General features: G+C 37.2%; 1 protein-coding gene across 1 annotated transcript in view; it reads right to left on the bottom strand.

Moving 5' to 3' along the window:
* Window positions 1-2,086: 2,086 nt before the first annotated feature.
* ADSS2 (adenylosuccinate synthase 2) overlaps window positions 2,087-11,419 on the bottom strand; it is a gene marked incomplete at both ends in the record, with an annotated part of 31,194 nt that continues 21,861 nt past the window's right edge. The window contains 5 exons of the mRNA XM_079549909.1: window positions 2,087-2,139; window positions 2,869-3,018; window positions 7,426-7,523; window positions 8,127-8,251; window positions 9,079-9,233. Of these exons, the coding sequence (XP_079406035.1) occupies window positions 2,087-2,139; window positions 2,869-3,018; window positions 7,426-7,523; window positions 8,127-8,251; window positions 9,079-9,233 (581 nt within the window). The remainder of the gene's footprint in view (window positions 2,140-2,868; window positions 3,019-7,425; window positions 7,524-8,126; window positions 8,252-9,078; window positions 9,234-11,419) is intronic.

Raw genomic sequence — 11,419 nt, 5'->3', positions numbered from 1 at the left:
TGTTTCACCTAGGAATATGAATTGCACAACTGTACAAAAGGATGGTTTGTACACTGGAGTTAGGACAGTGAGAAAATTGAAAGTCTTGAAAATGAAGGTCTTTGCTTACCACAAGGCATATAGTAAGCCTTATTTACTCTTTGCAGAAGCAAAGCATTCCCTTGGTTTCAGCAGTAAACCAAGTAAACCAAATTCCCTTGGTTTACTCCTGAAACCAAGGATGCCTCCATTCCCGGGCTGGTAGTTTTGGTGACAGCTACACAGAAGACAAGAACTCCCTAATTATTACCTATTTTTCACATTCAGGACTAATTCACTTCCTTGCCTGCTTTTCACCTTTTGAAGAAACTTTGTAAATTAGGTATAACAGTTATATTGCTCTCTCTCATCACATATTTTTATTTTTTTGATTTGCCTTATCTAGGAGAGGAATTGGATGGCTCTCTCCTGAACTGTGAGGAAGAGAATAAAACTAGAAGACAGGGCCTCCTGTCAGAAAGAAAAAAAAAGTATGAAGTTGTTTTGTTTTCTGCTACTGAGGAGAATAATCTTTACATGTAATGCTGATACAAAGACCTCTTGAAATACTTGCCACTTTTTTCAGTATGCCATGTCAACCTCCTCTTTCCATGTTACACCACTAAAATACAAACCTTGCTAACTGCCCTGTCACATGCCAGCGATTTAACAGGAAATGCTCCTTCTATCCAACCTCAGGCACGTGGTTATCTAAGCCATAATGTGGAAGGCCTGACAGAGTTCATTTTATATTAAAGGTTTCTTACATTTGTCTCACAGCCAAAATCTACTGAACCACCCCCGCTCTATCCTGACACAAGTTTTCCTTCCTTTTTTTTTTCTTTTGTGAAGGAAAAATAAGTTTTATTTGGAATGAAAAGGAAGCACGTGAGTAACACTGTACAGCATACAGAAACAAGTTGCTCTCAGAAATCTGGAATGGGAACATGTAATTCCTGGGTTATTGCCAAAAGAAATCAGATTCTTTGTGTTATATCACAATGCTTATAAATGAAAATTATTCTGAAACATTTTCCAACACTAGTAAGATAAAATATGTTTATGTCATAAGGCAAATGCTTATTATTTTCCCTACATCGAAGACAAATGCACAGAATATTTTTAATGTTATTTCTAAAGCATCTCAATTTAGAATTACAAAATTGTTTGTGCTTTGTTAGCTCTCCAAAGATCTTCTATTGGTTACATTACAAAAAGTTTAAAAGGGAATCAGAACGTTAAGAATTCTCACCAAAAATAACCCTTTTTAATTAGAGAAACAGTTTGCTGAAATACATGCTTTGGAAGTAGATAAGTGCAGGGATTTTAAAGTAGTAATAAAAAAAGTAATATTATAAAACATTTAACTCAAAAATCAGTACTGTTCTTTAATAATTGCAAATGAACTTTTTACAATATCAATTTCCTAACTTCCCGAGCACACTTTCCGGTAAACACTTGAGTGTCCTCTGTGAGTTACAAAGAGTTCAGTTTTCTGTGCTATACAGCTAAGAAAAAACTTGGCATCACACCTTTTTTTTAAAAAAAAAAAAAAAAAAAACAGATCACACAATAATTTAGACAGCATTTATAGCATTACAAAATCAGAATCCCTCTCTTTAATCACTCACAAGAGCAGCCATAAGGAATACAAATAATGAGGATGTAAAACTATCTGTGCAAAACTGCATTATTTTTACTGTCTAAAATTTCAGGGAAGTAACACCGCCAAAAGCAGAGAGAGGATAACAAACAGTCATGAAGTAATGATACCTTAGATTTCCAAACAGGAATTACATTATGAACTAACATTAGGGAAAAAAAAAAAAATTGATGGCACCTTGAACAAATAACAGATGTCCTGGAAATTGCAGTTGAATAAGAACAGATACAGGTTCAAGTTAAAGTCTCTTTCAGGAGTAGCAATTGATTTAAGGATATCAACTCTAGCATTTCTTTCCATGCAAAAAAATCTATCTTTCCAACATCTTTGCTTTGCGGGCTACTAATGCATTTAGGAATGAGCAGTCTTTTGAGGAGTGTGCTTTCTTCCATGCATCTGAAATCTTTAAAACAGCTGGATCATTGATTCCCTGGACTTCCCTACTCCAATCCATTTAACTGCAGGAGAGAAAAGTAAACTTTTATTATAAGAATATAAAGAAAGATTGGACTGCAGCTTAAGATAAGACTTATCTTAAGTACTTAAGATCTTTAGCTCTATAGCTACAAAGAAAAATATTATTAGTAGGTTAAGAAGTTATATTTACATCTGCTGTTTCTGAAGTAAGAATACCCTGGTAATTTGGAAAAGCAAGAAGAGTCTTCAGGCTCCTGTAACAAATAAATCTGTTTTCCAGATCATGAGAAAAAAATACAGAAACTGTTAGAAAAGCAAAGATTTGCCTCACTGCTGTTCCCAGCTTTGGACAGAATCAGATCATCTTTATTAGAAAGCTTGAGAGTAATAGGTGGTTTGTTAGCTTAGGATCTCCTACTGCCACACATATTTAATACCTCAGTACACCAGTGGTTTCACTGACTTCATTATGGCAGCAGGACCCTATTATAACCAATTGGGAAAACACTTAAGCTTAACTTCTAAGAATGTCAGTTGAATGAGAGCTACAGTGTAAGCCAAAGAAAGGATACTTAAGTAACATCTGCAACTTCTGAAAATTTTCAATCCAACAGACAAACAGATCAATAAAAAGTGGTAAAATTAGTAATTGCAAGTATCACCAGCTAACTACAACTTAATTTTCTATATAGTGAATGTTCACTAAGGCAGAGTGTATGAAAGATGAGTTTCATGGAGCTGGGAGAAATAAATAAGTCTTCTTTACTTACCAGGAACACCTAATTCCATTTCTATAAAACGAACGTAGTTCTGTGCATTTACAGGCAACTCATCGAATGTCCTTGCATTTGATATGTCTGTATCCCATCCTGGGAGTGTCTCATACTTTACCTCTACTTTACTTAAGACTTCATGGTTGGCTGAAAAGCAAACAAGATACATCCACAAAGTTCGTACATTCCCTGTCACTAAACACGTAGATTTAAGCTTCTTGTTCTTTTCCTATAAGAAGAGATTTTCTCTTAATGCCAGCACTAAATGTGCTAACACATCTTTGTGTTAATATAAGCAGAGAAAGCAAATCTAAGCAACAATCAAGAATTAAGAGTTTTGGAATTCTAGTACTAACAGTCACATATATTTTTTTAAACTGGAAAATGTAATTTTCAGGAAGTCTGTTTGCTCAAAGTTTTGATTCTTTTTGCTACACAAACATTAAGACCCAATTCTCCTCTCAAGAAGGAATTTGGTTGATGTAAAAGCAACAATTATGCACCAGTTTGTGAGTACTGTACAGTTAAAGCACATATTCTAAATGGCACAAGAGTGTACATATTCTAAAAGAGTGTACTTTTTATTAAATAAACATAGTAGTAAACATGTCCTGTTTATACAGAACATAATACTCATGCCCCAAAACTTTACAACAGAGTAGTTTGTTTAGTTCAGTTCTTAAGGGTCTTAGATATAGAATAGGAAGAAAGGTAGTTTTCCAACATGGTATCCAAAAGAAAAAACAGAATTTCCCCCAGTGTGTGCGCAGCCAACAAACTCAGGCTCAAATTATTCAATAATTTGTCCTGGTGAATGTGAGTGCTCAAAAGCAGTGACGTCTTTATTTAACTTTATTTAAGCCTCTATGAACTAGGCCCTTTTGAGTAAGGGCAAAGAACACATGCTATGCTCTATTGACTTCAAAGCTTGCAGTAGTGAGAAAATGCACACTTTGTGTTGGAATTGAGTTAGCCTTGACAAGCAGGCAAGAACACTAAGGATATCTGATCGCAAAAGCCAAGAATAAGCACTTTTCTTTACGTCACAAGCAGTAACAATTAAGCTGCTGTGTGCTGCCCTGGTAAATTGTAAAATAGCTATATTTGAAGTGTAAAAACACACCCATCTCCAAGCATTGCAGATGGTCCAGAATAAGGTGCCAGCTTGAAAGTCTACAAGCAGTTTGGTTTTACTTTGAAGCCTCTCTGACTAAGATGGGTAGGAAAAGGCTGAAATCACTTTGAACTGATTAGTCTAATCGCACCTACATTCTTCCATTACTCTTAGTTCAATTCTTACTTCCCCAAAAGAAAGGAAGAAAAAGACAGGATAAATTTCTTGGTGCTCCTAGTGATTCTCTCATGTTGCTCCAGCAGGCGTGGTAAAAGATGTGCTGTAAAAATGAACCATTAACTTAGCTCAGCGTAGAAACAGATACAGTAACCATCTAGATTTCTCTGAGTTTTTCCCTGAGGGCAGTCATCTTTCAGGCTTTCTGGAACATTCCTTATTAGCACAGCTGATTAGATAACAGAGAGCACAGATATAATGACAGCTGGTAGTCTGATACTAGAATTTTGAGAAAGAGCAGTGTGATATTACTTTCCAACTGGGAAAGAACAGCTGATGTTTGGGATCTTGGCATAAGTGTAAAAGGATCTCAGCGTAGAAGATCCTTCAGCCATTTCCGGAAAATGAACATGCAGTCACATAGATCAGATCAAAGGTGCACCTAACACAGGGTCCCAGCTCTGCAATCACCAGTAAACGCTCGAGACAAGAGCACAAGAAAAAAAGCAAGCATGAAATAAAAGTTTCTTAAAAATACTCTCCCAATGTTTAAGAATCTGTGTTTTCCAAGTCTTCTGAGCAAGAGGTTGCATCTGTGATGAGATTAAATTGTACCTGAGCTTGTACAGGAAGCATTAGCAGGACTAGACAGTGGTTTTCACATTGCTTTTAATCTGGACCAACCTATAACTGGTAGGGACTTCTACCTTTCTTCCCTAAGCTCACAGAACCAAACAATTGGCAGGAAGACAATGGCCAGATCCACCCCAGGAGCCACTTACAAGCTGACATGATGAGATGTAAATCGCTAAGACATAATTAGTTCTTTCTTAACAGCAAGTGATGAATTGACCACAGAAATCTAACCTGAAAAGTAAAAAAGATTCTTACAATTCTCAGATTCAGCTAGAAAAATCTAGAATCTACGTAATAAAGAGTCTTTTTTTTTCTTCCTGAGATGTTAGTACCCTGCTTCTAATTTGGAGACAGTCATTTCACACGAAGAATCAACATCTCCAAGAAAATGAGATGGGGGGGAAGGGACAGAGAGAAAAATATCCTGCTAGTGAAAGATTTCAAGACAAGAACTTTTCTAGATTGAATTCAAAATATCAAAGTAGCAAGTTAAGAAATATCTAAGAGCCTGTAAAATGAAAGGGGAAGACAGTTACCTTTTGCTTTCCTACAAAGAGCTAGGGCTTGATGTTACAAGAAACCTGCAGTATAGGTTTAGAAAACACAATCAAATATTGAAGAGTATAGCAGTGAAAGAGAGAGATGGGGAACACAGAGGTACTGTGAGAGACAGCATCTTCCAGCTTAAGGGATGATCAACTCAATCTCCTTCTGACAATTCTGGAAGATATGCCAGCAGCAAAAATCACAGCTTCTACTATGTTTCTACTGAAATCTTAACAGCTAAATCAGTTAAAAGAGTCATATTGTACTGCAGTGGCCAAAGGTCAGCTTCCTGTTATACAGGCACATGCAGGGAGCAAAGTCTGCCTTCAGGAGCCTTAACAAGATTCTGGTCCCATTTGAGACACAATATATATATATAAATCACTGAATTAAATCTTCATTCTGGAAAGCATGGCCATCTACTTAAGTCATCCTTAATGATGAACTGCCAAAGGATGTCTTCTGTCCTGAACATAAGACAGCACAAATAATCCTCAGGTTAGATGACAGGGCTACAGATGAGTACCTATGGAGTAGTCCTCAATTCCAATGCACACTGTCCATAATGTTCAAAGGCTATTGCAAGTACAAAAGTTTCCTTTATTTTTTGGAAAAGATAACAAGGAAACAATATTCGAGTTTTACATGGGGAAAACCATTTCCTGGTTTAGTACAAAATGGCCACTAAACTTCCTGAATAAATCACACATCATGTTACTCAATATGCACTCATATTTTTAGCTGGCACTTTTGTTTGAAGATAACAGAGGGCAAATCAATGAGAACTCCATCAAGCACACCGAAGAACAGAACTACAAATTTCCCCAGACATACTAATTTCAAGGACTACTGATAGATCACTGCTTATGTCTTTATACATAATTACATATGTAAACCACCTAAAATCTTTTCTGAGTTGCATTTAATTATCTGTGACCCGCCTCAAACCCCAAGATAGCAACTAGATCAAAAATGTATGTATACGCAACATCAGAAAACCAGAAAGCCCAATCCTTACTACTGAACAACGTTCTTCCTTTCTCTGGAGTATCTGTACAAGAAAATCAAAAAGGATGTGTTACCTTACAAATAGTATTTAAAAAATTTTAGCAGCCAGATATATTTTTGGCCACTGTCCTCCTCAGAGTGGGACTATAGTTTCACAGAATCACAGAATCACAGAATTGTAGGGGTTGGAAGGGACCTCCAGAGATCATCTTCCTATGCTGCAGTTTCCAGCCATTTCCCCTTGTCCTGTCTCCACTCACCACTGAAAAGAGTCCGGCCTCGCCATTCTGCCCCCCACACCTTAGATATTTATAGACCTGGATCAGGTCCCCTCTCAGTCTTCTCTTCCCAAGGCTGAACAGACCCAGTTCACTCAGCCTTTCCTCACAGGAGAGATGCTCCAGGCCCTTCACCATCTTCGTGGCCCTCTGCTGGACTCTTTCCAAGAGATCCTTGTCTTTTTTGTACTGGGGAGCCCAGAACTGGACGCAGTACTCCAGATGAGGCCTCACCAGGGCAGAGTAGTTTCCATCATGCTATGCTGCTCCTGCACTGAAATACACTCTTATTTTCTCCAGAACTGTTTATTTCCTCCTTGCACCTCTCCTCCCTTCCTCTTTTACATTGTGCAGGTCTGCCTGATTATTTCCTGGCTGCTCTGTGAGTTAAGGGGTACTGACTTGTTAAAAAATAATATGCACAAAAGATCTGACTTTATCTGGCTTTTCAGCTGGAACAGTAGCCTCATCTGTTTCATTGCACATCTAAATAGTCTTGTCCTGCAGGAAGAGGGGGATGAATAGTTTCAGATGTAGCCTGAAGGAAATGCAGGCTGATTCAAAGGAAAGGACTAAAGCAAATAGCATTTAAGTTTCAGATGTTTTAGATGCTCTTTCCGGTAGGCAAATAACACTGCAGTGCAGGTATGGTGCAGAGTGTATCTCAGAAGACCTTGAAGGCTTAGTGCTGAAGTAACAAATTCCTGTCATAAATTTTACAAGTAAAAGTCCAATGTATTCAAGTTTCAGGTTGCACTTCAACAATATCTAAAACTGTTGAACAAGTGGCCTTACCTGGAAAATGAGGTATGACTTCACCATCTAGTTTGTATGCAACACCAACTTTGATTTCTGGAAATACATCCAAGATATCCAATTTGGTAAGAGCCAATCTATAAAGGAACATTACTCTGTTTAAATATGTTTTTTAACTCCTCTCAACTTTCAACACATTTTAAAAACATAGGAGAAAACTGATTCCTGCACTTTGAGCACACTGCCATTAATTCTCTTTCCCACAGAAAAACAGCCTCTGTGACACTATTCCATTCATTTTCCTGGCGACTTAAAAAACAACAACAAAAACAGCCTTTTGATTGTGCACTTAGATGTAGCACTAGAAGAAAAGTGCAAAATTCAAATAACGAGCATTCTTGAGTGGGCTACAGTTTTAAGTGGTAGAATTTTAATTGGCCAGAACGCTACCAAGATACTTTATGACCATTCATTTAATTTGGTTTCAGAGCACGATGCCTGTTGCTGTCTGCTGTTGTTGTGTGCCAAGCGTGCCTGTCCTTAAATATCAAAATAAAAAAATACTGGCTGTGTAAACACCAGGTTGCATAACCAAAACATGGTATTCTAAGTGAAAAGAACAAGAGACAAGAAAAACAGGACAATGTAAGTAAAGTATGTACTTAGGTAGGTTTAGAGTAATCCAGAGCATATCACAATTTTTCTATCAAGTTGCCAGCAAAGCTGTTGAAACAACTTACGCAGTAAAGCCATTAATCATGTAGGCATATCGGAGTTGCACGAGGTCCAGCCAGCCACATCTTCTCTTTCTACCAGTGGTAACACCAAACTCTTTACCCCGCATTTGCAGCAATTCTCCAATTTCCTAGCAAACAGTAGTATTATTACATGAGTCTCTTTTCATCTGCAGGAAGCATACATCTGCATCATATATTTTAACACTATCTTATAATACCATAAATTACTTTAAAACTTTTCCCCCATTTTTCCACAAAGTTGTCAGCCGAGAATGAACACAGAAATACAGAATTCTACTCCCTGTTCAAGAGAATGCTATCTGAACAGGTATCTTGAAAATTCCTCCTGCTCTAGCCTTCTATTCCACGGAAAGATCTAATAAGTTGTCAATCAGATTTGGCAGTCTCGGAAGCACAGTTTAGAATGATAGAATCATTTAAAGTCGTAGATAGGAAGGGACCTTAAAAACCATCTGGTTCCAACCGCCAGCCATGGGCAGGGCTGCCACCCACCAGCTGGGGCTGCCCAGAGCCCCATCTAACCCAGCCTTAAGCGTCTTCAGGGATAGGGCACCCAGAGCTTCTCTGGGCAGCAGTGCCAGGGCCTCACCGTCCCCTGCGTGAAGAAATTTTGTTAATCATCTCAAAAACCTCAGCTCATTGCCCAAACACTTTCTGCTGAAAATGAACAGAACTATATTACAGTTTCTTACAATCAAGGCTATTCTTATACCAGAAACAGTAACATGGAACTCACTTAACTTACTGGTGACAACAAACATAGGAACTCCAGTCATTATGACACAGTGAGTAAGAACAAACACATAAATAACAGAATTGGAAGAATGAGGTATCTAAACACAGTTGTCTTTTTTAGAAGCAATACTGATTTAATGTAAGACAGACACAATATTTAACTCAGTAACATGTCAAGCCAAAGGAAAATAATGCTTACATTATCTTGTTCTGTAGGAAAGGCACCAATTCCAACTCTAGTTGTATACGCTTTCACAACTCCATACACTTCCCCAACATTCTGTGGTGGCATGCCCAGACCTGTGCAAACTCCACCAACTGTGCAGTTTGATGAAGTCACAAACGGATATGTGCCTATTAAAAAAAAGAAATGAGTTTAAAAATCACATAAACACCGTTTTGTTTTTGTTTGTTTGTTTGTTTTTAGAACAGATTTTACATGTCAAACCTGGTAATGATCACTGGTATATTGCAATTACCTAGATATTACAATACATGAAAAATAGGAAAACAAAAGCCAACACCATATACTATGTGTATTCTGCAGTCAGATTTAATAAGCTCTTAGATGCTATGTACACTGCTTGATCCTTCCTTATTAAAACAGCAGAAATAGAATTACTACTTTAGTAACCTTTTTTGTCATTACTTCTTCAGAATTCAAAGTACTTAAACATCTGGAGGCATTCAAGGCCAGGCTGGATGTGGCTCTGGGCAGCCTGGTTTGGCGGTTGGTGACCCTGCACACAGCTGGAGGTTAAAACTAGATGATCATTGCGGTCCTTTTCAACCCAGGCCATTCTGTGATTCTATGATCTGAAGATCTGTGATTCCAACTGGTACAAAAGCAGAATCTAACAATTCTGAATGATCATACAAGTCAAAAATTGGAGTAAGATTCCAGGAAATCATGCCTCATGTTATATAAAATAGATTCACCATTAAAACAGTGTGAAAATTTGAGAAGAGATCAATATGAAAATGATATAAAAAGATCAGAAAATGCAGGTTTATCATTTTATATTTCTGGAGGAAAAATAACATGCTCTACGATCTGGTCAACATAATATAACGCTAAGAAATCACAAGGAGGAGTAGAATTCAAAAAAGAGTTGCTTAAAAAAAAAAAATCAATTGGAAAAAAATGATTGCCACAATTGAAATAAAAAAATCAAGGAATTAATTAAAAAAAGAAGCAAGCCAACTTCTAGAATATAATCTAGTTGGCTGGTGATTAGTTTGTCTCTGGTTAAGTATTCAGCCTTCAGCCTGGAAAACAAAATATTGCTAAAAGAGTTAAACTTCCTATAAAAGATCAGCTTTCTACCTCATGCTGCAGATGGCTTTTTTTCCTTTTTTTTTTTTTTTCCCAGAATAAGTATCAGAGATGGGAAAAGAACAATCAAGACAAAAGCAATACAACAGTACAAAAAAATAGAAGCAATTAGAAACTGCTCAGTAAAGTTTTACAAACTACGTACCTACCATCAGGTATATCTAATTTTGGGTTGGTGGGTTTTTTTTTTGTTTTTTTTTTTGTTTGTTTGTTTGTTTTTTTCTCAATTCAAATCTCTGTAGAGAAACACTGGTTTACGTGTGTAACGTTATGTTCGCAATAGCAGTTCACAAGCACTAATTAAGTCTGTATTTCTCTATGTCAGAGTAGCTGAATTACTCTTTACTGCCAGATTCTACAGCTAGTGGATGTCACAGCTGGAGTCAATTAGGTAGTTCTTGCTCATTTTCAGCTCCCAGATTGGTAAATTGACAGTAGTTTATCCTCACCCAGTGTTTAAAATACAGAAAATCAGACACAGTCACAGAGACACGTGCAAGCATCATCACAGGCTTCAGAAAAGTGGCAGAAATGCAAGACTATGGATTTACCATCTTCAGCACTTACAGACATGCACAGTTATAACATTTGTGTTGGTATTAAAACTTCTGTGCAACGAGGCACAAAAAATAGCCTCATCCAGAACAATCAATAATCAAATTTGGTATCATCAAATCTTTTGACTGAGACTTGACTGTTGTCAACCTAGGTGCCCAACCAACTGGAAATATCCGTCTGAGAGAACAGAGATTCCTGTGTCAATCTGCTTCTCAAAGCACAGGCAGGATAAAATCCAGATAACTCTGTCAATATTACAGACACACTTGATGATTTTCAGACATGATCTGCTTTTCCTGCGCTTAACAATCCAGATTCTCAGTGTCTTTCCTTGCATTGTGGAACAGTGAAACATTGTTACATGGAGTTGAAAACACTGACTTTCGAAGAGTTGTACTGTAAGTATTTTGCATACATGCTTTGTCTCTCTATTATGGAGACCTCCATTTTCCTTCTAAGTGTTTTCCCAAGATTTATAGGCATGTGAGCTATTTCGCATAAAATATACATTACACTGAAGTACCAGTTACAATCTCTTTCAAAAAAATAATTTAATCACCCAATCCTTACTGTCACTTTGAGTGAGAAACAATCAAGAAATGATCTTGGGAGACTCCTGAACTCCTTGAAAGTATTTATGTAAAAA

Source organism: Tetrao urogallus, assembly GCF_951394365.1.
Source record: "Tetrao urogallus genome assembly, chromosome: 2".
NCBI lineage: Eukaryota > Metazoa > Chordata > Aves > Galliformes > Phasianidae > Tetrao > Tetrao urogallus.
Note: the sequence above shows the minus strand (reverse complement) of the source record. Positions and strands in the feature narration are given on the sequence as shown.